General features: G+C 33.2%; 1 protein-coding gene across 1 annotated transcript in view; it reads left to right on the top strand.

Annotated features, from left to right (window-relative positions):
- The window catches only part of LOC145254560 (heat shock protein 75 kDa, mitochondrial-like), a 421,952-nt gene that overhangs the window by 294,669 nt on the left and 100,111 nt on the right, over nucleotides 1–27,172 (top strand). The window contains exon 16 of the mRNA XM_080113123.1: nucleotides 22,127–22,272. Within this exon, the coding sequence (XP_079969249.1) occupies nucleotides 22,127–22,272 (146 nt within the window). The remainder of the gene's footprint in view (nucleotides 1–22,126; nucleotides 22,273–27,172) is intronic.

The raw sequence follows: 27,172 nt of genomic DNA, 5'->3' as shown, positions 1-27,172 counted from the left end.
CAATAAAAGAATTAAAATACTCCTTGCCACTACTGTACCCCCTCATAACCACCACCACCACCACCACCACTCTGTGTGTTGAGGAATGAATAAAAATTTGGATCAAATAACACATCAGGAGACTTTTTTTTTCCTTTTTTTTACATGGTAGTCACCATTTATCAAGGCCTGAAAGCCACTCTGGGATAAGAATTAATGAGTGTACGGTAGTCACTCAGGCAACAGCATATTAATAGTTATTAGTGAAAATGGGGTGAAAATGGATTATTAAGGTGGGGGATCAACAAGAACTTGTTTACATTGGACTTGAAGATGACCATATTGTAGTCAACTGGAAAACATGTCAGCAGAACAGAGTTTTACAGGCAGACAGTTCTAGCAAAGAAACTTTGTTCATGGAATTTGTGTTTAAATTTAGGCGCAGATAGAGAGGGGGGAACTGTTGATGGTCGTTGTAGCTAGACAAGTGTTTCTTGGGAACCATAGATTGGAGTTCAGACGAGCACTTGCCATGAAAATAATGATGCAGCAGAGACGGGCTCACAATGTCTCTTCTGTGAGAAAAGATTTGAGGGAAGAAAAAAGGCATCCCGAATTATGCTTGACATGAGCATGCATTATCCATAAGACACAAAGGCATGCGGGTTAAAAAATCCCAGAAAACTGATTAGGTATTCAACTTCAGCTTCATTCACAAATCAACTCATCCTATGTACTCAGCCTTGATGACATCTGTTGACAAATTCATTAATGTATTAGAGAACGTTCCAAAAGTAATGTCTCCTATTTTTTTTATTCTGCCTGAATAGCTCAGAGGGGATTGCAAATTGCGTTGTTGTGATGACTGGCCTTATGCATTCATGACTTCAAAGTTTCATCTCTTTGTTGCAGATATTGACAACGTGAGACTCTAAGAAAGCAACTCCTTATACGGGATGTGCATGAGAAGCACAGATGTGTCGGTGAATGCTTGGCAAAAGTGCATTGATGACTATGTAGAAAAATAAATTCTGGAGCACAAAAGGTCACTCGTTTTAATGGTACGACTCCCGCCTTTGTAGCTCTTCAACTTTTTGAGATAAAAAAAAAATAGGAGGCTTTACTTTTGGAACAACTCTTGTATATAACAGAACTTTGTACAAGTGTGAATATAGTAACCAAAAAAACCTTTATTTTGTAAAGCTGGGTTCTGATTGTTTCTTTATTCACAACAAACGGAATATTAACATCATTTATCTTATTTCTTCTTGTTACATGAAGACTTTTGCGTCCTTCTATTTATTCATTTATTTAAGCGTTTACTCATTATTTATTTATTTATTTATTTAATCGTTTACTTATTATTTATTTATTTATTTATTTAATCGTTTACTTATTATTTATTTATTTATTTAATCGTTTACTTATTATTTATTTATTTATTTAATCGTTTACTTATTATTTATTTATTTATTTAATCGTTTACTTATTATTTATTTATTTATTTAATCGTTTACTTATTATTTATTTATTTATTTAATCGTTTACTTATTATTTATTTATTTATTTATTTAATCGTTTACTTATTATTTATTTATTTATTTAATCGTTTACTTATTTATTTATTTATTTAATCGTTTACTTATTATTTATTTATTTATTTAATCGTTTACTTATTTATTTATTTATTTATTTAATCGTTTACTTATTATTTATTTATTTATTTAATCGTTTACTTATTATTTATTTATTTATTTAATCGTTTACTTATTTATTTATTTATTTATTTAATCGTTTACTTATTATTTATTTATTTATTTAATCGTTTACTTATTATTTATTTATTTATTTAATCGTTTACTTATTATTTATTTATTTATTTAATCGTTTACTTTTACTTATAGTTTACTTTTTACTCTTATTGTTCTGTTCGATTCTTTTTACTGTTTCTTGTTACTTTTACGAGTCTGTGTGTTCTTATCAACGTTCTTACTTATATACATGCGTGTGTATTCTCTTACGTATGTTACATACAGTTCACTGTTATATGTGTGTGTGTGTGTGTGTGTGTGTGTGGATGTTCTTATCCTTACACCGTTTCTTGTCATGAAAGTATTTGAGACGTGTATGTGCCATGTATAATGCGTACATACCTGGTTGCCTTGGCCAGCGGATGATGCCTTCTTGGACGCTGGTCTCCATCTCGTGGGGAGTGGTCACTGCAGACAGATGCATTGATAAATAACAAGATGGATTTTAAGCTTCAATTTTTTATTTTAAGGCAAGCCTATCATCTCGAACCCTGGTTGTCGGGAGAGACGAATCTCCAATCTGCATTCCTCTGCTGCCTAAACCACTCTCCGCCCATGTGGTCGTCAACCGGAAGCCTACAACCACAATTCCCGTGTCACCCCTAATTTCCGGTGCATTCTCTCTAGGTTGATACCTGTCAAACCTAACCTTTTGTGACCCTGGCAACTCGCTGATGGGAAACCCAAAATATGCTTATATAACTTCTATTTCTAAAACTACCTATATAGCAATCTGGGATTCCCAATACTACATTCTTATATATAAAATAAAGCCAGCTTTTCTTTTTTTATTCCTTTTGGCATTAAAAGTTTTCTTAACAAAAAATACTTAAAACTGTTCTGTCTTTCTTAGTAACAATTGATCTGTGTTATTAAAAACAATAAATTAATTTCATATTTAATCTTTGTTTTGATGATTAATATCATAGAAGCTTGAAAGGTTTTCACTCTCTAATTCAGATGTACTCCTACTCCTTTCATGACACTGAGGTAAGGTAAATCTTTAAAGATTCACAAGTGAAAAAGAGGAAAAAGAAGTCTTGTCATTTTTCAATTTCCTTTTCTCCTTTCTTTCATTACCTTTGGCTGACAAGGAAAAAGAAATTAAAGAAAGGAATAAAAATGCTGCTTATTTATTACTGGTTTTAATCAATATTCAACTGTAAGAAAGAATTGATTTGTGGTTCAATCAGCACACCATTCTTAGAGGCTGAGATTATGGGTTCAAACCTCACCGAGGGCATGAGTATTTTTACACCGACTTTGTCTTAAAATTTAACTTTTCAAATATTATGCTGATTGTTCTGTTTTTAGTTTTATGTTTTCTGTAATCTATGAGGTGCCTTCAATAAGTTTCCAGACTTTTTTCCTATATGCATGTTTATTGATACTCTATATATGAAACTTTAGTCCCCTTTGAAGTAATCTCCTCCGGCTGCAATGCACTTGCTGTACCATTCCAACAACTTCTGGAAGGCCCCATCGATGTCCTCTTGTGTGAGCATCAGTAACGCTTGTCACAGCCTCTTTTATCTCCTCAACTGTCTCATGATGAAAGCCTCTAAGGTTTTCCTTGAGCTTAGGGAATAACCAAAAATCACAGGGAGCAAGGTCTGAACTATAGGGAGGGTGAGGAAGTGTTTTAATGCCCATCTTCGTCAAATAGTTTGGGCCCTGTCAGTGGGGCATTAGAATACATTGACTGCCCCCCTGCAGAGAGTAAAAGTCCCTCAATGGGGCCACCTGTTGGCCGTGGGTGGCGACCCGTGACACCTTGGAACGGAATCCTGGTGATTGAAGGTCCTGGAGGACGAGTTCATGAGCCTCCTCTTCCTAACACATCTCTTTGGCCCTTACCTCGGTTAGACGGGCGGTCGGAGGGGCCCGATCCGATCAATCGGCTGGTCAGGTCAAGCACTACGTCTACTATCAATGGTTCAGACTAAACTGAGAAATTTAAAATTAGCAAAAGAAATCCTCTTAAACAAAACCATAGAAACTGATAAACCTCACCCCTAAAGTAGACGTTCGAAAGCGCTGGCCAAGGGTCAATCAGCAAGTGTAGAATCCAATCCAGACATGGCTGCAATCACAAAATTTTGTTCACTCTAGATTTGGGTAGTGAAAAATTTAGTAACGACAGATGCTCGGTATTTCTTACTTGACTGAGTATACTGCCTGTGTAGCCCTGACTCTGTCAAGGCGAATGGGTTTCCCCCTTGACAAGTCCCAATATTGGGCTCCGGGGTGGGTGGGGAACACAGGCAAAGAAACTTTTATCCATATTTATGTCAAAACAAAAAAAAAAACCCAAACGCGCCTTATCGGACTCAGATAATGAGGAAAATACGGATTTTCCTAAATACTATGTATTAGAATCTTTGGACGAAACGCCAATGTCAAAATTATCCCCTTTTCTCATTGAAAAGGTGTTTACAAGAAAAATAAATCCTAAAATGGTAAAAAAAACTAAAGATGGTAACCTATTAATAGAAATTGAGACAAAAAGCCAAAGCCTAAATTTAGAAAATATGAAAACTTTCCATAATATTAACATTAAAGTTACCCCACACAATAAACTAAATCAATCCAAAGGAGTTATCCGTAGCCGGGAACTATCTCTGGCTTCACCGAAGAAATCCAAAACGAACTGAGCAAACAAGGAGTCATTGACTCTAAAAGAATCTATATAAAGAAAAACTCAGAAAAAATACCAACCCATACTTACATTATTACATTTAACACTCCAAAAATTCCACCTAAAATTAAAATTGGTTACACCATGGAACCAGTTGAAATATACATCCCAGATCCTCTGAGATGTTTCAACTGTCAAAAATTCGGTCACCATAGAGATGCCTGCAGAGGTCATCCGACATGCGCTAAATGTGGCTCTAAAGAAATAAGTCACAATGAACAAGAATGTCATGAGTCCAAATGTATAAACTGCCAAGGGGAGCACCCTGCCTACTCAAAAAGCTGTGAACGATGGAAAACTGAAAAAGAAATCTTAGCCACAAAGCATAAACGAAACATTTCTTACTTAGAAGCGAAGACAATAGTGGAAGGAGTCATTAGAAATAAAACATATGTGAAAATAACAGAAAAAACAAACCCCACCAACCAGCCTGATAAATACAATGAACTTATTGAAAAACTGGTACATCTAGAACCAAACGAATTGCTTAACTTCCAAAAAAACCTAAAAATACAACACTTTCAAAAACTAGAAAAATTAAAACTAGAAACTAGGAAAGAACCCAATAAAGTATTTATCTCCTCCCAAACCCAAACCTCCCCTCTTAAAAGCCAATATCCCCAAGAACTAACTTTCTTAAAACCAAATAATAAACCAGCAAAACAAAAAATAGAAATCCTCACCAAAAATTTAATAGAAACTGATGAAATGGAGACTGAATATCAAACAGAAACCCCAAAACAAGAAATTTCCTATCGAACACCACCAAAACAAAAGAAAAACCTAAACAAAACAGTTATAAGGTCCCGTTCAAACTCCAGAACTAGAACCCCAATCCCTAAAAATCAAACTGAACCTGAAGATGAAATGGAAACAGAATACCCAAACCAACAAACAGAAACCTTAAATCAAGAAATCTCCCATCGATCAACGTCAAAACAAAAGAAAAACCAAAACAAAACGGACATAAGGTCCCATGCTAATTCTAGTTCCAGATCCCCAAACAAAAAACCCGAAACAAAAGACCAAACAGAAGACAAGCCAAAAACAGAAGAAAAAAACAAAGCTACTTGAAAACCCTCCACAACTTACACTAAATCCATACCTTATATCAACACCAATACTAAAACCCATAATCAACTAAAAAAAAAAAAAAAGAAAGAAAAAAAAACACAGCACAGAGGATCATTACCTTACCACCAATGACCTATAAACCAGTATTCCTTCAATGGAACATTAGAGGTGAAAAGGCAAATTTCGACGAATTGAACCTTCTCATTGCCTCTTTTCACCCAGCAGTCATATGCCTACAAGAAACTTATAAGAAAATTCAGAACACACTACCTATCAAACGATATACAACCTATGATTATATACACGAACAAGGAAATAGAGCCTCCGGAGGAGTGTCCATTCTAATTAATAATAATATAATTCAAAGCGAAATCAAACTGAATACAACACTACAAGCCGTTGCAGTAACCATCAGTCTAAGAAAACCGCTAACAATTTGCTCCCTATACCTGCCACCTAATGAAAACATAAATAAAACAGACTTGAACTTATTGATCCAACAACTCCCTAAACCTTTTATCCTCATGGGTGACTTTAATAGCCACAATGAACTATGGGGAAACAAACAAACAAGCAGAAGAGGTAAAATTATCGAAAATTTTCTAGATGAAAACCAACTATGTTTGTTTAACAACGGAACCAACACCTATCTTCACCCTAGCTCTGGAACACTCTCGGCTATTGACCTCACCATATCAGAACCCAGTATTTTCCCAGAATATAAATGGAATGTACATCATGAGACCTGTGGGAGTGATCACTTCCCGATCATCCTAGAAGGTCAAGAACCAGAGAATGACACTAAAACACCCCGATGGAACTTGCATAAGGCCAACTGGGAAGATTTCAAAAAAAGGTGCCACACAGACCTAGTGCAAGAAGCTAATTTAACAAAAGATGATGACATTACCCACTTCACCAATACTCTAAATATTATAGCTGAGAAAACTATTCCTAAAAGCTCCCCATCGACAAGATATAACAAGCCTTGGTATAACAAAGATTGCAAAGACGCGCTCAGAGCCAGACGAACAGCACTCAGAAAATTTAATAGCCAACCAACTAAAGAAAATTTAGAAAATTACAAAATAAACCGAGCCAAAGCTCGCAGAACCATTAAACAAGCTAAGCAATCAACATGGCAAACTTATGTTAGCCAACTAAATTCAAACACCAAACCTAAGGAAATATGGAACATGATAAACAAAATTACTGGGAAATACACTAAACAAGCTAATAAACATCTCATCCATCACAGTGTCAAAATCACTAACAAAGAAAAAATAGCTGAAATCTTAGCAGAAAATTTTGCCAAAAACTCCTCACCGACTAATAGGAACAAAGAATTCCAAGTCATCAAAAACCAAGCAGAACAACAACAAATCCGCTTCCATTCAGACAACACTGAATACTACAATCAAATCCTTACTATGTGCTAATTAGAAGAATCTCTCAAAAACATCCATAATTCAACAGCCGGACCAGATGAAATCCCCTATGTCTTCCTAAAAGAATTGCCAATGAAATCAAAAGAATACCTCCTCAAAATTTTCAATGATATCTGGATCAATGAAAAATTCCCCGACACTTGGAGACATGCCATTATAATTCCCATACCTAAACCTTCAAAAGACCCCTCAGATCCAATAAACTACCGTCCCATTGCACTTACTAGTTGCATCTGCAAAACCCTCGAGCGAATGATCAATAGAAGACTATCCTGGTATCTAGAAAGAAATCACCTAATCTCTGAACACCAAGCAGGCTTCCAAAAGGGCAGAAGCCCTATTGACCATATCATAAATTTGGAAACCTATATTAGAGAAGCTTTCATCCTCAAAGAACATGTGGTAACAGTTTTCTTTGACATAGAAAAAGCTTTTGATACCACTTGGAAGTATGGAATATTAAAAGACCTTAATGAACTAGGTCTAAGAGGCAGAATGCCAACATTTATCAAAAACTATCTGAGTGACAGAACCTTCCAAGTAAGACTCGGAAACATCTTATCAAAGTCTCAAAAACAAGAATTGGGAGTTCCCCAAGGTGGAATTCTTTCAGTTACACTCTTTAATGTGAAAATAAACAATATAGTTAATAACATAAACTTCGGAACAAACTATGCCATCTATGTTGATGATCTCATGATTAGTTTTAAGGCCAAACATATGAACACTATTGAACGACACCTACAATTAGGCATCAACAAAATTACTAGCTGGGCTACCAAAAATGGCTTCAGCTTTTCTCAAACAAAAACAAAATGTGTTCACTTCTGCCAACATAGAAAAATGCATCCTGACCCCAAGCTAAAAATTAACAATAATAGACTAACAGTTACGGATCAATACAAGTATCTTGGAATCACCTTTGACAAAAAACTCACCTTCATACCCCACATTAAATACTTAAGGAAAAAATGCAACCAAAGAATGCAACTTGTGAGAACCATAGCTCATACAAACTGGGGAGCTGATTGCAAAACAATTCTAAAACTCTATCAAACACTGATAAGATCAAAGTTGGACTATGGCTGCTTTATCTACGGTGCAACAAGAAAATCCTACATTAAAGAACTGAACACAATTCACCACCAAGGACTCCGACTAGCACTTGGAGCATTTCCCACTACACCAGTCGAGAGTCTTTATGCAGAAGCGAATGAACCTACACTTGAAATGAGACGGACAAAATTAGCCCTACAATACTATACAAAACTTGCATCTAACACTTCGAGCCCTATATACCAGAGTGTCTTTCACCCCAAACACCAAATCCTATTCCAAAAAAAGGAAAAAGCAATCAAGCCTTATGGTCTCCGTATGAAAGAAATAAAAGACGAAGCCAAAATTAACATCTCGCAAATCCACAAAGCTTCTACACTGAAACATCCACCCTGGCTTTCCAAAACTGCTGTAAACCCACCCGAACATCTAAAACACTCTCCTATACTATTAGATCTCTCTAAACACCCCAAATCGAACACAATCAAACCCATCTATATGGAAAAAATACATGACATTCTTCATGACTATCCGGACTATGAACACATTTATACTGACGGAGCTAAAACCAAAGAAAAAGTCGGAAGCTCTGCTATTTATCGGCAAAGAAAAATCCAAAAACGCCTACCTGATAGGTCTTCCATCTTTAGTGCTGAAGCCTCAGCAATAAACCTGGCCCTTAATATTATAAGTGCTGATCAAGCAAACAAGTTTATAATATTTTCGGACTCTTTATCAGTTCTAACTTCATTAAAAGAAAAGAACATTTGCAATCCGCTAATAACTAATCTATTAAACAAACTCGATTTTCTTCATACACAAAAACAAATCATCCTATGCTGGATCCCAAGCCATATTGGCATCCTAGGGAATACAAAAGCTAACCTAGCTGCTAAAGAGTCACTAAACTTGGAAATCTCCAACATAAAAATCCCCTACACTGACTTTAAACCAACCATAAACCTGTATATCAAAACAAAATGGCAACAACAATGGAACACTTATACAAAAAACAAGCTACAAGAAATCAAACCTACACTTGGAGAATGGAATCCCAAATCTAAACTAAACCGAAGAGAAGAAGTGATCATTACAAGATTAAGAACAGGGCATACAAATATCACCCACTCATTCCTATTAAAAGGAGAAAATCCACCTGAATGCTTACCTTGCCAAGAAAACTACACCGTTAAACATTTTTTAATTAACTGCATTGACCTAGCTCCCCTACGCCAAAAACACTACAGCATTAACAACATTAAAGATCTCTTTGAAAAAATAAATGAAAAAACAATTCTAAATTACTTGAAAGAGGTAAACCTCTCCTCCAAAGTATAAATCTACCAAAAAAAAAAAAAAAAAAAACTTTTCAACCCAAATCTCTTACAGACCTTCCTCCAATCTTACCTTGACATACTGGAAAATAAAGAACACCTACCTTACTAAGACATCCAAAGAAAAAAAAAAAATGAACTTATTTGGCCTTAAATGACCATGCAGCTGTTGATAGGCCAATAAACTGAACAAACAAACAAACAAACAAATAGTTTGTGAAAAGGGTGGAACACACTTGGGACAAACTTTGCAAATGTTCTGCATCTTCAGTTCTTCACAAATAATTGCGTGTACAGTAGTTCCCACACTGACATCAAAATGTGCACTTATTGTCTCTATAGACACATAACAGTCTTTATCCATGAAATTCTTTATTTGGCTAATCAACTCTGGTGTTCTGACTTATTTTTTCCACACCTCTCATCCTCTCTGCTTTACTTGAATCTCTTATGCCACTCAAAAACTGATGCTTGATTAATATAAGATGGTCTAAAAGCAGTCTGAAGCATTCCATACGTTTATGTGGCATTTTTTTCCAAGTTTAAAACAGAATTTTATTGCATATCATTCTTTTAAAGTGCCCTCACGTCCAAATTGCATTTTTGAAATTCACCAGCTGGGACAATCAGGCTTTAGTAGGGTGTATTCTAATTCCTGCTGTAGCTGTTCATTTGAACCTGAAATCATAAAAATTGGTCAATCATTTCATAAGATGTATAGCAATAACATACTGAATTTTCAAGAGTCTATGACAATTTTAAATGCTTGTATAAAAAAGTCTGGAAACTTAAAGCACCTTGTACATACTTTATGGAAATTAGGATCCCGAGCAATGCCAAGTCTTACTATTAATCTCTGAAAAAAATCACTAAATTGGGCAATAAATTATTCCCATTTCTAAGATTTTTTTCTTTTTTTTTTTTTTTTACTATTTTGCTTTGTTATTTTTGGAGGGGGAGAGAAGGGTAAGTTTATTTAGTTTTTTTTTTTTTTTTTTTTTTACTGATCTGTTTGTTTTTTTGTTTGTTTGTTTTGACTCCCAACTCGTTTTTTTAGTGTTTTTCTTTATCAAAGATCAACTATTCTGTCTTGAACAAAACAAATGTCATGTGGTTTACTCAACAGTCCTTAACTTATCGTTTTATCAGCAACAATCAGTCATTCATGTTTAGGCGACAAATATAATCAGCAGCAGCATTCACATAAAAATCTATTATACTAAAGCTGAATCAACCCAACATTTTTATCTTTTCGAATTTTTTTTTAATGGAAATTCTATCAGACAAGGCATGAAGTTACTTGATGTGAGGAGCAAAAAAGAAGTATTACTTCAAGGTCAAAAACTAGCTAACGATAAGTATTAGATCAAATGGATTCTGACCTAGAAAACAGCAATTCTTCCCCTTTTGTCAGAAACATCACTCATTAATTGTGAGTACTAAACAGCAAAACAGGGGAAGCAATTGTTATGAGGTTGTCGAAAGTAAACCTCAGGTCCATTTTTTTACTCACCTAACTTAAGCCAGAAATTATTTTCAATTGCACAGTTTAAAGGTTTCAGAATTACTTTTGATTGGAAGCTATAATAATTCATAAGGCTACAATCATTTCTCCTGTGCCCCCAAAATCAACAGAGATTAGACCATTCCTGTAATGATCCGGTCCCGGTTGATTTGGCGGTGGGAGTTTAGTTCTGTGCGTTTCTTGGAGGTCTACCCTCCCAGGCTACTTTCTCTCTTTGAGAAGAGGTTAGTTTATTGCTGTTCGCCTGAGGCACCCTCGCCGGGGAATGCTGCAGGGGCCTGATCAGGCACTTTTTGCAGGTCAGAGTGCCCCTTCTCTAAGGTGCTGACTTCTCAATCCTACTTTCCGACCCTGGTGTCTAAGTTCTTGCAGTGGGAGAGAACTACACGACTATAATCATGTTAATACATTCAATCATTGAAGTTAAACAATGTTGAGCCTGGTCAGTACTAGATGGGTGACCATTTTAGGACTACAAGGTAATGTCTTTGAAAAGAATGATGATTTAAGAACTAATGTTGTCAAGGTTTGCAAACTGACAACTACAAGTGGATGTTTTCCTTTACATAATGTCTATCATTCACAATAACACAACTGTTGAAAAGACTGGATAAAATAATGTCTGCCTTTTTAATCGATCAGCAACAGATTAAAAAAAAATGGTAGAAATGCACTTCTTACCATCGTAATTTGTAAATGAATATTGAGGTCCTTAAACTGACAAATAGCAAATCATTTTTTTTTTTTTTTATGGAACATTTAATCTCAAAAGTCAAGTATTATGGTTCGGTGCTATGTTGAAATCAGTATAAATTCCAAAAATTATGTAAAATGATCCAGTAGAACATGTGTTCGATATATTTTTAACAAGAAAAAAAAAATCATCCACAGTTAAGTTCTGACATATGATGTTTAAAAGTGTCAGACCCTTAATTTAAGCCGAGGGTTATCTCCCTTATTTGTCATACTGAATTGGTCACACATTTCTTCCATATTAAAATATACAATAAAATTTGAAATTCGATAAATTCTATTTTTACTTGTAATCATTAATTCTCATTTTTTTATGAAATATTTTATAAATATTTGAGTAAAACAGTTTAAAATAAAAAAAAAAAATGTCTTCGTGATGTCAACATTTTCAAATCAACTTCATGGGAATCTAGATTGATTTGTAGTTATGCATCCGAATCCAACATCTGTTGCTCATTATTATTATTATTATTATTATTATTATTGTTGTTGTTGTTAGCGTTAGCGGCTCACAAGGAGCTTTTACACATGGCATCAAAGATCTTTACTTAAAAACAACCTGTGGTGTTCCCTGGAAGCTGAGTGACGAGTCTCCCCAGACTTCCAGTACTCTCCACCTCTTTCGATAGCATGCACATATAAATTGTCAAATACTTATTATTATTTGTTTTCTCTCATAAGTTATTATTTATAGGAATTGCTCACTGGCAACAACTGGTGGGGTTCTCTGCCGTCTAGGTGACAACAAGTCTCCCCAGATTTCCAGCACACTCCACTTTTTTCTGTAACCATAACAAATCCGTTAGTGTTTCCACAACAGTCATTTACCATTAATTTCTCTCTGGTATTGTTGTTGATATTTTCTGAAATCTAAGTCAACATACATCTCTTCAGGATCACAATACTTTTTATACCATCCAGAGAAGAAGCTCTGGGTAATTTTTGATCTTCCATCTTCCATAACCCTTTATGACCATTTTGTGTGATGTGTGTGTGTTTGGGGGGGGGGGGGGCTGATCATGCTAATTTTGTTTTTGTCAGATTCAGTTCCCTTCGGCTTATAATTATTTGTACTCACTAGGAGTTCTCACACAAACCATCATCAGAGATTACTCTCTGACAATAACCAATGGTGTTCCCCGGAGTCTGGATAACAAGTCTCCCCAGATTTCAAATACTCTTTCGATAATCTTTGCAAATATTATTACAACGGCTGCTTGTCATTGATTTCTCACTGACAATGACTATTAGTCTTCACTGGAATTTGGGTGGCATCAAGTCTCTCCAAGATCTCAGTCCTCTTTGCACTCGTCCAATGAAAGTCTGGTTAGTGCTTTCTCTCTTCTGACTTTCCATTCTTATTTATTATTCACAACTGTTTAGTGTGGTGCAAATCTATGCAGACACTAATATTTTTCATAGTTAATTATTATTATATATAAAAGTAAATAAATACATAAGAAAAAAGAAAATGGTTACAGTTAATGTCTCTAGTTAAATTAAAAATTATTGAAGAATTTTCCCCATTGTAATTTATATACTAACACTGTTGAGAAAACTATGGATCTACACTCCCTCCTGTAGTTAAAATGATAACTTGTATTCAATTAATACAATAGGTATTGTGCTGATCTGGTCCAAAATACACCAAAATTTAAAAAAAGGATTGCCCAAACAAAGAATAAATTTTAGTGAATTGTTTATAAACTGCTGTAAACTACCAAGAAACGTTTATTGTTGTGGATGGGAAGTTAGGGGTGAGACTGATGTTTTGAACAATGGCCAATAGAAAATGCCTGTAATATTTTATTGACTAATTCTCCACCTGTTAAAGATGGCATCAGCTTGTCAGAACATTATTTCTATTGAGATAAGTTAAAGGGCATTAGGTCAAAATTTTAGCCTCACAAAGCATGTGTATCTTTGCTATATAATATAGCTAGTTGTACGTTCTTGGTATTGCCTTGTAATTAATGTTATTTTTTATGCTTTTATATAAAATTATTGGATGTCAAATGCTTATAAAACTGCCAATATATATAAAAGTGAACATGTGTGTGTGTGTGTGTGTGTGTGTGTGTGTGTGTGTGTGTGTGTCTCTGTGTGTCTCTGTGTGTCTCTGTGTGTCTCTGTGTGTCTGTGTACATTTCCCTACGCAATAACTCTGTCAATTTTTAGTCTACAGACTCGAAATTTGATATACAGGGTACTGAGATTTGGGAAAATCGATGTGATCGGTTTTTGGCCAGAAATTTGGCTGTTATGGGGTCAAAGTTCAACGATTTGACCTTTGAGAACTCTACCAAACTCCTTCAACAATCTTGGATCTAAACACTTGAAATTTTAGATATAGATTCCTTGGACATGGATCTAACTTAATAACTTGATTTGAGCCCAAAACAATAAATTTTAAGGGGTCATAATAGGGGTCAAAGTTTAAAAAATTGACCGCTTTTTTTTGGGGGGGGTGCTCAGCATACACCTCCAAACACCGGGGCAATGCCGGGCACCCATGCTAGTCATTTATACAGAAGGATTTCATAAGGAATTTAAAAGCCATTTTAAATCCCTTTCTATTCAAAAGTTCAAATTCTACCAAATTTTTATCACTCTTTGAAAAGTTATTCAGTAATTTATTCATTTCTTTTTTTTTATTATTCATGCTTATTTTGCTGAAAAAAAATAATTATAAAATTAAATTTATCAGATTGTTTTTTCCTTATTTTTATTTGATAAAAAAAAAGTGCTTTTATTACAATCATGCGTGAAAAGTAGAAAAAAATGTTTGTGTTCTATTCAGCAATATAAAAACACTGTTGGACATTCATAACTAAAACTTGGTGGACAAGTCAGGCATATACTATAGTTTATTTGTACTAAATATGGTTGGATTGCAGAAAGAATTTTGAATTTTATTAATGATTTTAAATGTACAAAAGTCTTTTTATTTTATTTCTGTTTAATGATATGCAAGGAACATTTTGCTGATTTGTCTCATTAGTAGGGGGTGAAATCCTGAATGGGTTCATACTCACCAGTCATTAACCTCCTCATATGTTTATCAAAGACATTGTCTATTAAAACAATATCCAGATTATTCCTGAACTGAAGGGGGTCATCATAGCCAAAATCGAGGCAGTGCTAAGAGAGGTGTGTCAGTGAGTTTACAATTTTACGTGCTATATCTTGGCAATACATAACTGAAAATGTTGGACAGACATAGAGTGAAGTTTATTTATACCAAATATGGTTGGACTCCAGAAAGAAATATATGGCTGATATTTTTCACTGTAGAAAATGAATAAATGTTTGTATAATTTTACTAAACATCATTCTGGAAATTGTTTAATGTATTGTACTGATTTGGAGAGACAATTTTTGTTTTCTTTCTTTAGAGATATACATGACCAAATCTTCTATATTTTAAAAATATTTCAAATGTTTATTATCAATAATGAATAAAAAAGGCAAACACTTTCAAACCTGTTTGGAAGGAAATCTTTTAAAGTAACTTGAAATGTAAGATCAAAGGTTGTTCTTTGCTATTTAAATTCGTGACACATATTTCAAATGTACAGTCAACATTCTAATGAAAACGATTTCAGTTTTTTTTTTTTTTTTTTTTTATAAATAAATAAAGAATTTAGTTGTTTTTTTTTTCCTTTTTCTGATTTAAACAAGCAATATTTTCTGCCTTGTATTTTATTGAAATTTTTCCTCAAATAATTTAGTCAATTTTCAGATAAACTCTAATAAACTTTCCTTAAATACATATTTGTATGTCTTTATTTTTTTCTTCATAAACATTCACTATGATTATCACTCCAAAATAAAACAATTCATTTTCTGATAAATTTGAAAATAAAAAGAAATACTAGGACTAAAAATAATTTTTTTGACATATATTGAAAGTGTGAAATCATAAATGGCAAGATTTCTTTTTGTTTTTAATGAATTAAAGAATTAAGAATGTAATATTTAATCAGCGAAATCATTATTACTGAAAGATGCTTCCATTCTGACAATACACCTTTTTTTATACTCTTTTCCACCCCATATAAAACATGTTGCCACTTGTTAGTGGCTACTATTTGGGACTGTACATATCTAACAAGAACAGACATCTCACTAGTCAACTCCCTACATAGGGAGTTGACTAGTGAGATGTCTGTTCTTATTACACTTAAACTTAGTACAGTTAGGGAAGCAGGAAACGGGGAGGGAATTCCAAAGTTTAGCTGTCTGAGGGGGGGGGGACTATTGAGCTTTCCAATGTCTAGGAGCCTTGACAGTGAAGGGTGGGATTTTTCTGCTTGTTGGGTTAGTTAAGAGTATGTACGTCGAGGAGGCACAAATGTTCATCAGAACACATTCTATTAAAGTACTTGTAAAACAGACCCATTAGATTGAAGCTCTTTTTGGGACCCTAAAAGAGAGAGACTAGTGGTAGATGTACCAGCCCAGATGTGGCAACAATACTTCATGCATGGGCAAATTGTGGCTTTGTAAAGATATAGGATATTCTGTGATGCAAGTAATTTTCTAGTAACATAGAGAGAGAGAGAGAGTTTCTACTTTCTTTGCAGCAGTCATAGCAATGCCCTCAAAATATTGTTGCAATCGAATGTTAAGCCAAGGCATTTGGAGGATGAACCCTCTGATATGGTGTTATTTGTCATGGCAATCAATGTTTAAGAAGATTTTTTGTAGTTGTTAAAGAAGAAATCTTAGTTTTAGTAACATTAAATGTTACCATCCACTTATGTCCATTTCAATATCGACTGAAGGTCGTTTTTATTTGTTTTTTTTTGCAATTGTCTTGGTATATATGTACATTCGTTGTACACTCTACAATTGTATATTATTAATTTGTTTGTGTGTATATATGTGTTTTTCATCTTTATATAACTTAAACAAGTTTTTTTTATAATTATGTGCATATGCCAGAGAGTTTCACTACATGCTTGAGAACAGAATTCCACCATTTGTCACAGTCTTGGGCTAGTCTTTCAGATGTTAAGAGCAACATACAAGTCTTAACTCTTATCTGGTCAGCCCATCTCTTTAATGGCTGTCATCTCAATCTTTCTTCCATAAAATCTGTGTTTTTTTCGTTGATCTAACATTGTTCATGGAGTTATAGATGTTTACCTGCTTTCTGATATCTGCATTTCTTCATCTATCTCTATATTACTCCACGGATAGTTCGTAAACATTTAAGTCAAAGACACTGAACTTAAATTCATATTCTGTGTAATATAGTCCATTCTCTTTCATACTTACATATACAACAACAGCAACTATCAATGTATTGTGCTCTATATCTTTTCTTTTAGTCTTCCAAATGCAGAAGTTATCATTCTTACTCTCCGGTTAATGTCAAATGAGGATATTGGAATCACTATGCTACGAAAGACAAAATCCTTGGGTTTTTTTTATGTTTTTTTTATTTTATTTTATTTTTTTTTTTAATAGAAATTAATTAAATCATTACTATTAACTTGAGGAAAGTTGTTTGATCTTCATATAAGACTTTTCAATTACATCCCTAAAAAGACAGGCAGATGTTGCCTGGGATACAGTGAAGTTATTTTAGTTTATAATTTTTATTTATTTTCTAAACTAAGAGACAATTAAATAAAATTTTAATTTGTAAGAGGTACAATTCTTTTTATATTCTTCGATTTAAAATATGAGTTATTTCCTTTGTTGATATTTTATCATAAGTAAAAAAAATCTAGACGGGGAATACATAATTTAAAAAAATAAACTGTAACAAAGTACACCATTATTGTGCCAATATAACATGGTACAAATGAAAATTGTCTAGTCAGAATCAGGTTGATATATCAGCTTAACTGCTATTTAGGTCGAATTTTTAAATTTCAGAAGATAATTTTATTAGATTAATGAATAACTTTGAATAAAAGAAAAAAAATACTTTTTGGATCTGGTTCAAAACAAAAGTATTATATCCTGTCCAATACAAAGACACCTCAATTGGTGTTGCGCGTCATAAACCAACACATCATTTTTATAATTAAGACATAAAATTCACATGTACCTCTTATGACATTTTTTTTTATGGATATCGCTCGAGACAAGGCATGAAGCCACTTGATATAAGGAGCTAACAAGAACAAAAAATGATTATCGCAAAGGCAGGAGATGCCTATTGACCATAGTCTTCTAAAGACAAAGGTTGTAGGTAAAAGGAAAACAGTGAGCAGGAAAGAGTTCCACAACCTTGAAGTCCTTGGAAAGAAGCTATTGAAATGGGAAGCTGTATTACAATAAGGTATTAAAACAACAAAATCATGACGACCTTTGGACCAACAAGTTAAACGAGCTGGAACAAAGGAAGCAGGGTATAGATCAGACAAATCTGAAGAACACATGCCATAATAATATTTGTAGAAAAGATTGAGACTAGCAACATTACGTATGTGAGAGAGAGAGAGGTTGCAGTGAAGAAGAAAGGATGGGACCAATCAAATTACAGATACGTTTCTGCAATATATCAGGAATTTTTAAATGGGACATAGATTCACCATCCTAAATATGGCAACATGTATTCTGTACATTGTTTGATCAAACATGATTTGTAAAGATAAAAAACAGCCTTGGGTGTGAGAAAGAGAGTACCAATTTTACAATTTTAGAGAGTACCAATTTTACAATTTTAGAGAGTACCAATTTTACAATTTTAGAGAGTACCAATTTTACAATTTTAGAGAGTACCAATTTTACAATTTTAGAGAGTACCAATTTTACAATTTTAGAGAGTACCAATTTTACAAGAAGCAGAAAGAGCAATGAATTTAATATATGAACTCAAAGGTTTTGATGAGAACGCATTTCCATTAAAAAAATATATATTTCCTTCCAAATGAAAATGTCTTAATTTTTTTTAGTTAAATAGTGTAGCACTTATGAGGTACGTTAAATCAGTTTCCAATTGGACCCAAGAAGGCCAAACAGCAAATCCATCCAAAAACTTATGATGATCCCTTGTTTTTACAGCACAGGCATGATCTACATGTACTGGGTTCCCACTGGACAGACAGTCAACAAGGAATACTATGTTGAGGGTTTAGGGGAGTTCAGGAAGAGTTTCGTTAGAAGAGGCCAGCACTCTTCAAATCGGATCAGTGGAATTTCCACCAGAACAATGTATCGGTCCACAACTCCATCCTTGTCACAGACTATTTGACCAAGATGGGTATTAGGACACTTCCTCACCCTCCCTATAGTCCAGACCAGAATACATGTTGCCATATTTAGGATGGTGAATCTGTGTCCCATTTAAAAATTCTGGTTATTCCCTAAACTCAAGGAAAATTTTAGAGGCTGCTGTTATGAGATAGTTGAGGAGATGAAAGAGGCTGAGACGAGGGTCATTGACACACTCACACAAGAGGACTTCATGGAGCCTTCCAGAGGTTGTTGGAACGGTACAACTGCATTGAAGCCAGAGGAGATAACTTCGGAAGGGACTAGAGTTTCATGTGTGTACTATTAATAAATGTGCACATACAACAAAAAAGTCTGGAAACTTATTGAAGGTACCTCGTATGTTTAAAAATTTTTTTTTTTTTTAGATAAGGATTAATAATTTGGATTACTATTTTCATTTTGATTGTTATTTCCATAACATTTTTTGCTGATATTACCTTCGACCTTTTTCGTGTGCCTTTGTTGCAACTCTGGAATGTTTATGTTGAACTCGAGAACCTGTACGTAATTTACAACAAAAAAAGATGCACCTGAAGAAGATTGGAGGTTACATTGGCTGAAATGTTGTGAAAATAACAACCCAGATGAGATTCGTAGTGCAAATAATACAATATTGCATTCTTTTTTTTTTTTTTTCATTGGATCTAGGTGAATTTACACCTACTAAAACATATCTACATTTTTTAAACCTGTTATCTGTCCCATGAATACGTAATTTACCATTTACATATCTTTGTTGTCTTAAGCCTTAATGGTTGTCATTATGTGAATTAATACACTGTATTGTGCAGACACATAGTAATGATGGAGGAGAGGTAGGAAAGTGAATGGTTTTTATTGCTGGTAAAATTATTGGACAGAAATCTCACCTCCCAATTAATAACAATATAACATATAAAGTTATCTTGTCCGGTTTTTGAAGTCAAACTTATAACATTTAAGTTAATAGATTCAAATTTGTTTCTGACTAGCCAATTTTCATTTGTTATTATTAAATTGTATTGATTCAAAACCTGATTATATCTAACAAAAAAATTATGTTGTTGGCAGTATAAGAAGGTACTTTAGCTACAATTTATTTTGATAAATATTTAGTCTGGCACAGATGATTGCTAATATAATCTGTTTTTAAATCACCTAAAAAAAATTTTAAATTTCAGACAGAAATTGTCCCCCCTCTCCAATAATAATAATAATAATAAAATTGCATCTGTTTGATTAAATTGAAAAAAAATTATTGATTTTCATATTTCACCTATTTATTATTATTTTATTTATTTACAAACCTACCTGGAATTGCCTGGAGTGTGGATAACAAAATAGAAGCATAAAAATGAATTTGTACAACATCTTTAAAATCTCTCAATATAAAAGAAAGTTGAATGACTGCTTGCCCTAGTTTTAGTGTTTTCGAAACAACTACAAATAAGAATGAAAAGATAATTTGTACCCACCTATATGCACTCATTTTCTGCATGGTGCCCCCCACCTCCACATTAGAATGAATATTAGAGTATTTGATACACTCCTCTCTTTGTACCAGGTTAATTTTGGTTGTGAAAACATGAGGAGTAGGGTAACATCTGGTAAGTGTGAAGTCCATTCAGAATCGCATCTCTTACTGATGAGACGATCACAAAAGTGAGCCACAGCCATTCTAATAAGTTATTTGAAGTAATTGCTTCATTTGGTAAAAAACTACTGTTCATCTCTCACGACACATTCATCTCCAAAAAGCTGCCCAGGACAACAGCCAAATAGTGATCAGTATTGATCAATGCACATTTGGAGCCTAACATTGAACCATGGTAAAATAAACCGCGTTGGTCATTTGATTCAAACCTGATGGATAATATAGAAATAGACTGAAATTTATTTGTACGAATTAAGGTTAGATTGTAGAAAGGATTGTGAATTTTATTCACAATTTTATGGGTGGCATTGGGGAAAGAGGTTCTGTAAAATAGATTATATACAGTATACATTTACATCACAATATAAATCCTTGTAAAAAAAAAACAAAAAAAAAAACAGTTTTATTTTTTTTACTAGTGGAGATATCTGGCATTGCCCGGGCGTGGATAGGTAGTGTAGTAAGAAGTCAATACACACAGAAAAAAAAAAAATAGATGCTGTCTGGGGGGAGAGAGGTGTGGAAAAAAAAAAAAAGCAAACGGTAATTCAGTTTTTGTTTTAAAAGGAAAAAATCTCATTACTTTAACTTCAAAATAAGAAAAAAAATAGAGTAGGCAGGCAAGGTCGGACTTGTAACGCGAAGGAGGAAAATAAAGGTGGAAAAAAAGCAAACCGCTTAACCCCCACGGCCACCATGACATACAACTTCGCTGCCGTTCAAAATAAGGCTAGTAATTGCCAGCACGTATGATGACTTTGCAAAAATGGCATCGAAAAAGTGACCCCTCCTCTCCTTGTACAAAACTGCCCATTTGAAGGTGAAGGAATAAATGTTTTTGGCTAATTTTTCGATATTTGTCGTCCAAGGCATCGAGCTTCAAAACGAAACCGATCTGATCAGGATCCGTCGCGTGTGTCAAAAGTTTTTGCAAGACATACAAACACATACACTCTGCCTTTTACCCGTTATCGAGTTTTCATAAAAAATTTCACTTAATTTGATCAAGTAGATTTTTTTTTTTTTTTTACAGAGGAAAATCAAATTTTAATGAGATCAATCATATCCTGCCATCTTGTCTAGTTCATGGAGGAGGAGGGGGTGCCTTTAAACCAAAAAGGGATTAACAAAGGACAAAATGAAAAAGGACAGAGAAACTCTGAAAAATAAATGAAAACGAACTAAAATATTTTTTCTGCCCATGTTTCTAAATAATCTCGTCAAATTTTGACAAACTTTAAGCAGTGATGGTGTTATCTCCCCTGGTGCTCCCTCCTCATATGCAAAATAGGCAAGATGCAGGATACGATCGATCTCATTAAAATTTAATTTTTCTCTGAAAAAAAAAAAAAAAGCTACTTAATCAAATAAAGTGAAATTTTTTTGTATGAAAACTTAATTCCATAACGGGTACGTACAATATCATTTTTTTTTTTTTTATGTTTTGATTTAACTAAACAAGTACCAATTTTTTTATTTTCAATTGAATGTCTTTTTTGTATTTACAATTTTTTCTGGTTTTAAGGAATTTTAAAAAAATCAATTATACTAATCTGAAATTTCATTTTTTATTTTTCAGGTTACTAAACGTCTAGTGTCTCACCCTTGCATTGTGACTGTGGTCGAAATGGGATCAGCCAGGCACTTTCTCCGCACGACATTGGCTGACAAATCACAAGAAGAACGATTCAGACTTTTACAACCAACTCTTGAAATAAACCCGAGGTGAGTTCAATTTTTGTCTTTTTCTTTCATTTTTTTTCTTTTCTTTTATTCTTTCCTTTATTTTTTCCTTCCTTTCCTTTTTTTTATTTCCTAATGGTACCTACATCATTGTTAGTTCTCCAATAGTAACATATCCAAAAATTACAAAAAACAATAAAGTAGAAAAATAATTATTCATAAAAAACAGTTCCGATAAGGCTACAAGGTTAGACATATTGGGTCACATGATGTAAGCAAAAGGGGAAGTAACTCAAAACACAATTTGTAGCAGACAGAATTTATTGAGAAAACAAAAATAAACACAACATATATACATAATTTGTGAAGTTTTTAAAAATAACTTTTTTAACTGTTTAAGCTTAACTGTTTAAATAAAACAAAATTCAATTTCAAGTCCATTTAAAAACTTTTCAAAATTACTTTTCCGAAATTGGCATAGGATTTCCCAGAAATTGAAAACTTAATTACCTCTCCAATTCAAATCAGTAGATTTTGAAATTAAATCGCTAGATTTTACAAATGTCCTTTTTCATGAATAATTTTTCTAACTTATCGTTTTTTGTAATTTTTGAATATGTTACACTTTGAGACTTAACAATTACAATTGCTTCACTTGAAGTTCAATATTTTTTTTTTCGTTTGTATAATATAAAAGTGCCAATTTTTTAGTTTATACTTTTACTAGCAGAACCCGTTATCCAATGTTGCCTGGTTGAAACATGCCTTCCCCCTCATAGAAAAATTAAAGTATGGTTGTTTCTGTTGTTCGTGATTTCAAGTGCATAATACAGGGCTTTATATCACAAAAACTACTTGTCTCCACCAAATGTAAATGAGATATTCTCAATCAGCATAGTGGAAAACTTATAAAAGTTGTCATTTTAAAGAAAAGTGTGTAGGTGGATCTAAAGTAAAAATTTATCTTTAAAAAAAAAAATTGTCCTGGAATCAAACATACCCCCCTCATAAAAAATATAATCCAGCTGTTATTGTTGTTGCCCAACCTCCAACCTCCCCATGTTAAGAACGGCTTTTGGAATGGTTACCTGCAATATCCCCATATTAAGAACAGCTTTTCGAATAGACACCCCACCCTGTGAGGGGAAGAGGGGGGGGGGGTCACAATATTTGTTCCATATTTAATCTTGATAATCGCTATCAGGGCCCCACACACAAATAATATGAATCAAAAGAAGTTGTCATTTTAAAGAAAAGTGTGTCTATAATTGGGGTGTCAACTTATTTATAAGCAGTTTATGCCTAAAATGAAAACTAAACAATGGTATGTGTAAATATTAATGTTATTTTTCAGAGTTTTGTGTGTTTGTTTGTTTGTTTTTTTTGTGGGGGGGTGTATCTGCATGATGTTAATGCGTGCATATGTATAGAAAAAATATAAGTAAAAAAAAAAATTAGTATCCTTGTCATTTCGATAATGAGATTCGAAGTCAAAAAAAACAATGCTAACCGTAAATGTTATGCATTTTGTTTAAGGGATTGTTTGAAGGGGGGGGTTATTGCATGGTGATACGTAAATTTCTGATTATGAGTGGTTAATATTTTTGTATTTGGTTTAATATTTATAAAACGATTGCTTTGTATAGAGAGAGCCACCATATTTGTAAAGGGCAGATGTGTTTGTTTTTAAAATAAGGTGTGTATTCTGGAATAATCGATTTTTCAGCTCTCAGTCAATGAGAATTGCCCGAATTTTAGAAGGAAAAAATTATTTTCGATTGTATGTCTATGAGTGTATGATCCAGTTATGAATGGTGCCAGGACAATATAGTTATAATGTGTATATATCTTTCCGGTGATGACTGGTGGTGGGGTGGGGGAGGGCTTTAAATTTAGCGGGGGGAAAAATACAAACTACTTTGTCTAAAGATGTTGCTCCTAGGATGAAATGTAGGATTTTATTATAATGACTAAATGTATCTAAAATGTCATTCTAAAGTTACATAAGATAATAGCTAATATTCTAGACATAATAAATTTTTATGTGACATCTGTTGTTGCAAACCTATGGTATTTTAGTCCAGAGGGGAATTTCTGCAATCAAAATATTATATAGGAAAAGGAGATAATTTACTATTCCTATGACTGTTTTTTTATTCAGTGTCTGATATAAAATTGTAAGTTGTGTGTATAAAAGTTATTTTCATTCTTTATACGGACTGTTATCCTCATCTTTATAGTTGTTGCTGTTTCACCATGCTATGGCTAACTCATCCTCTGGCCTTCTTCAGGTGGTTAACTGCGACAGGATAGGAATGCAGAGTCTCTTAACTGTATCCTCAATAATTACTGCCTTCTATAGATGTTGTATTACCATGTTTTGACCAACTAATCCTGACCTGATTTGGGTAGGATAAAAACCACTATTTTCAGACAATGTTCACCTGGAACCATAGAGATTCAACGCTTCTATCCACTGCGCCATGGGCCTCAAAAGCCGATCAAGTTTGGATTTTTGGTCTTATAAATCCAAGTTTTTGTTCTTAATCACTTGAAGAAGGCCAGAGAAATAGTTGGCTGAAACATTATGAAACAACAACGACCACCTCAACTATAAAGATGAGGATAACAGTCCATAAATGAGTAAATGAATATTCAAATTACCAATCTCAAAAGGATTCCATTAAAACAAAATGTTATTTTTGTTTTATATTTCCGTTCATCACAAGACAATAACAAGTTTTCTTTTACGTTTCAGTCTTATCATTGTTTGCATTTGAGTTGTTTCTTTTGTGCCAGCATTTATTTCCTCATATAAAACACACTGTAATGTTAAAATCATTTACGCATATTCAAGCCATTTGAAAGGAGACAAGACTACTTGTTGTAACATGAAATCTTATCTCAGACAATAAGGACCAGTTTTTAATCGAATGTAGGTTTTTACATCACAAGTTAAATCTCTTATCCCGGTAACATCATCTTATGTCTACTTTTTAATTTTTTTTTTTTTTTTTTTTTTGTCATTCCTTTGTCTCATAGTCTACTTAATAGTTTGTCCTTTGGCCTCACTCAAATAAGAACTTATTCAGTAAAAATAAATTGTTTATCATTTTTATATCCGAACAAATCATGTTAAATGAAATTGATTGTTGATCTTATTTAATTTTTCTATTCAGTGCTTCAGAGCAAAATTCAAAAATATTGGATTTCAAGTAAAACCAATGATATCTACTTAATTATCACGTAGAATTTAGAAACATATCCAAAAGTTATAAAAAAAAAAAAAGCGATAAGATAGAAAATTAATTATCAATGGAAATTTTTTTTTTTTAATTTGAAGTTTATGCATAAACAAGCAGCATGAAGTCAGGGGAATTAACTGCAGTTTGTCTTGTTGCAAATAATGGGGGATGTCTATGATTAATGAAATCTTCAAAGTACATGTTTTATGTAATAATGTAGTAACTAGTGAAACCTGTGGAAATTCCACAGGTGACTCATTCATATGTGATATATTGATGTTGGCATTCTGTAGATGTTCAGCGTAAATGGAGACGCTCTGATATTATTGTAGCTCTCTTGTTAAAACTGCGAAAGTATTTATCTAAGCTAGCACAAACGCCCGACAAAGCCCGGTCGTAAAATACATTTAAATATGATATTTTAATTCTTGCAGATTTCATATATATATATATATATATATTATTAATCAATTAATGTTCAATTGATTTTTATATATTATAAAGTTGCGATTTCAAAAATAAAAAAATATGTCTATATCACTTGGTTGCATTAGCTTGAATTAATACTGAAAGAAAAACTTATATATATATAACAGCCATAATCGAAACCAAAACTTATGAAGAATTCTAGATAAAATTATTTATTAAAAAAAAAAGATGACTTAGGTGTCATCAGCTATAACCGAAACCAAAACTTATGAAGAATTCTTGGTAAAATTATTTATGGCAAGAAATGGAAGTAAATAACAATTAAACGACCCGGATGTAAGTGTGACACAGAAAATAACACACATGCTATCGTATTAATATATATAGATATTTAACATTATATTGCAACATAATATAACAACATAACACATACAAAATGCGAAATGATGTGATTGTAAGGAAAAGACTATAAAAGACACACACATATATGTTTTTCTTTATATACATGCTAGCTGTATATTGTCAGGTGTGTTGTATGTTTTGTTTATTTATATTGTTTGTGTGTGTTTGAATACGTCCAATGTAAAACATGATGCCCTTCCCCCAACCCTAAAAATAATTGGTGATACCTTTTCAAGTCCTCGGATGTTTTCAAATATTCTCAATGTCATTTTGTAGTTAGTCTGAAGAAACTACAGTTAAAATAAATTATTACGAAAAAGCTATCACACACGCTTATAAATATATCTGTGTGTGTGTGTGTATGAAAAACCGTCCTCTCATGACGAGATCGGTTCTACACATGCGTCAGATGACGTCATGACCTGATTTAGTTTAAATAGGTGAAGAACTGACTAAATTTCATGTATGTCGTGTTAGCTCAGTTGGTTAAAGCGTTGGTTCGTTATCTAAACGTTTTGGGTTCGAATCGTGGTGCGAGATGTCTTTTTTTCTTTTTTTTTTTTTTATTTTTTAAATTTAAATATTGAAACAGGGTTATTTAAGCCATTTTTCACATAACGTTCGTTTTTTTTTTTTTTTTTTTACTTCGCTTATTCTTAGGTTTTCATTAACACCCCCGACTGACCACACACACCCAAAAACACCAAGGCACCCACCGATTTTTTTTAATTTTAATATCGAAACAGGCTTATTTAAGCCATTTTTCATTTTTCACATTTTTTTTTTTTTTTTTTTTTTTTGGTTTTTAGTTTTAACGTTCGTTTTTCTGTTTTCTTTTTTGTTTTTTCGATTTTTACATTTAACAT

This window comes from Euprymna scolopes, chromosome 3 (assembly GCF_053919585.1).
Source record: "Euprymna scolopes isolate OS-2025 chromosome 3, ASM5391958v1, whole genome shotgun sequence".
In the NCBI taxonomy this organism is placed as follows: domain Eukaryota; kingdom Metazoa; phylum Mollusca; class Cephalopoda; order Sepiida; family Sepiolidae; genus Euprymna; species Euprymna scolopes.
This window is presented reverse-complemented; position numbering and strand designations above follow the sequence as displayed.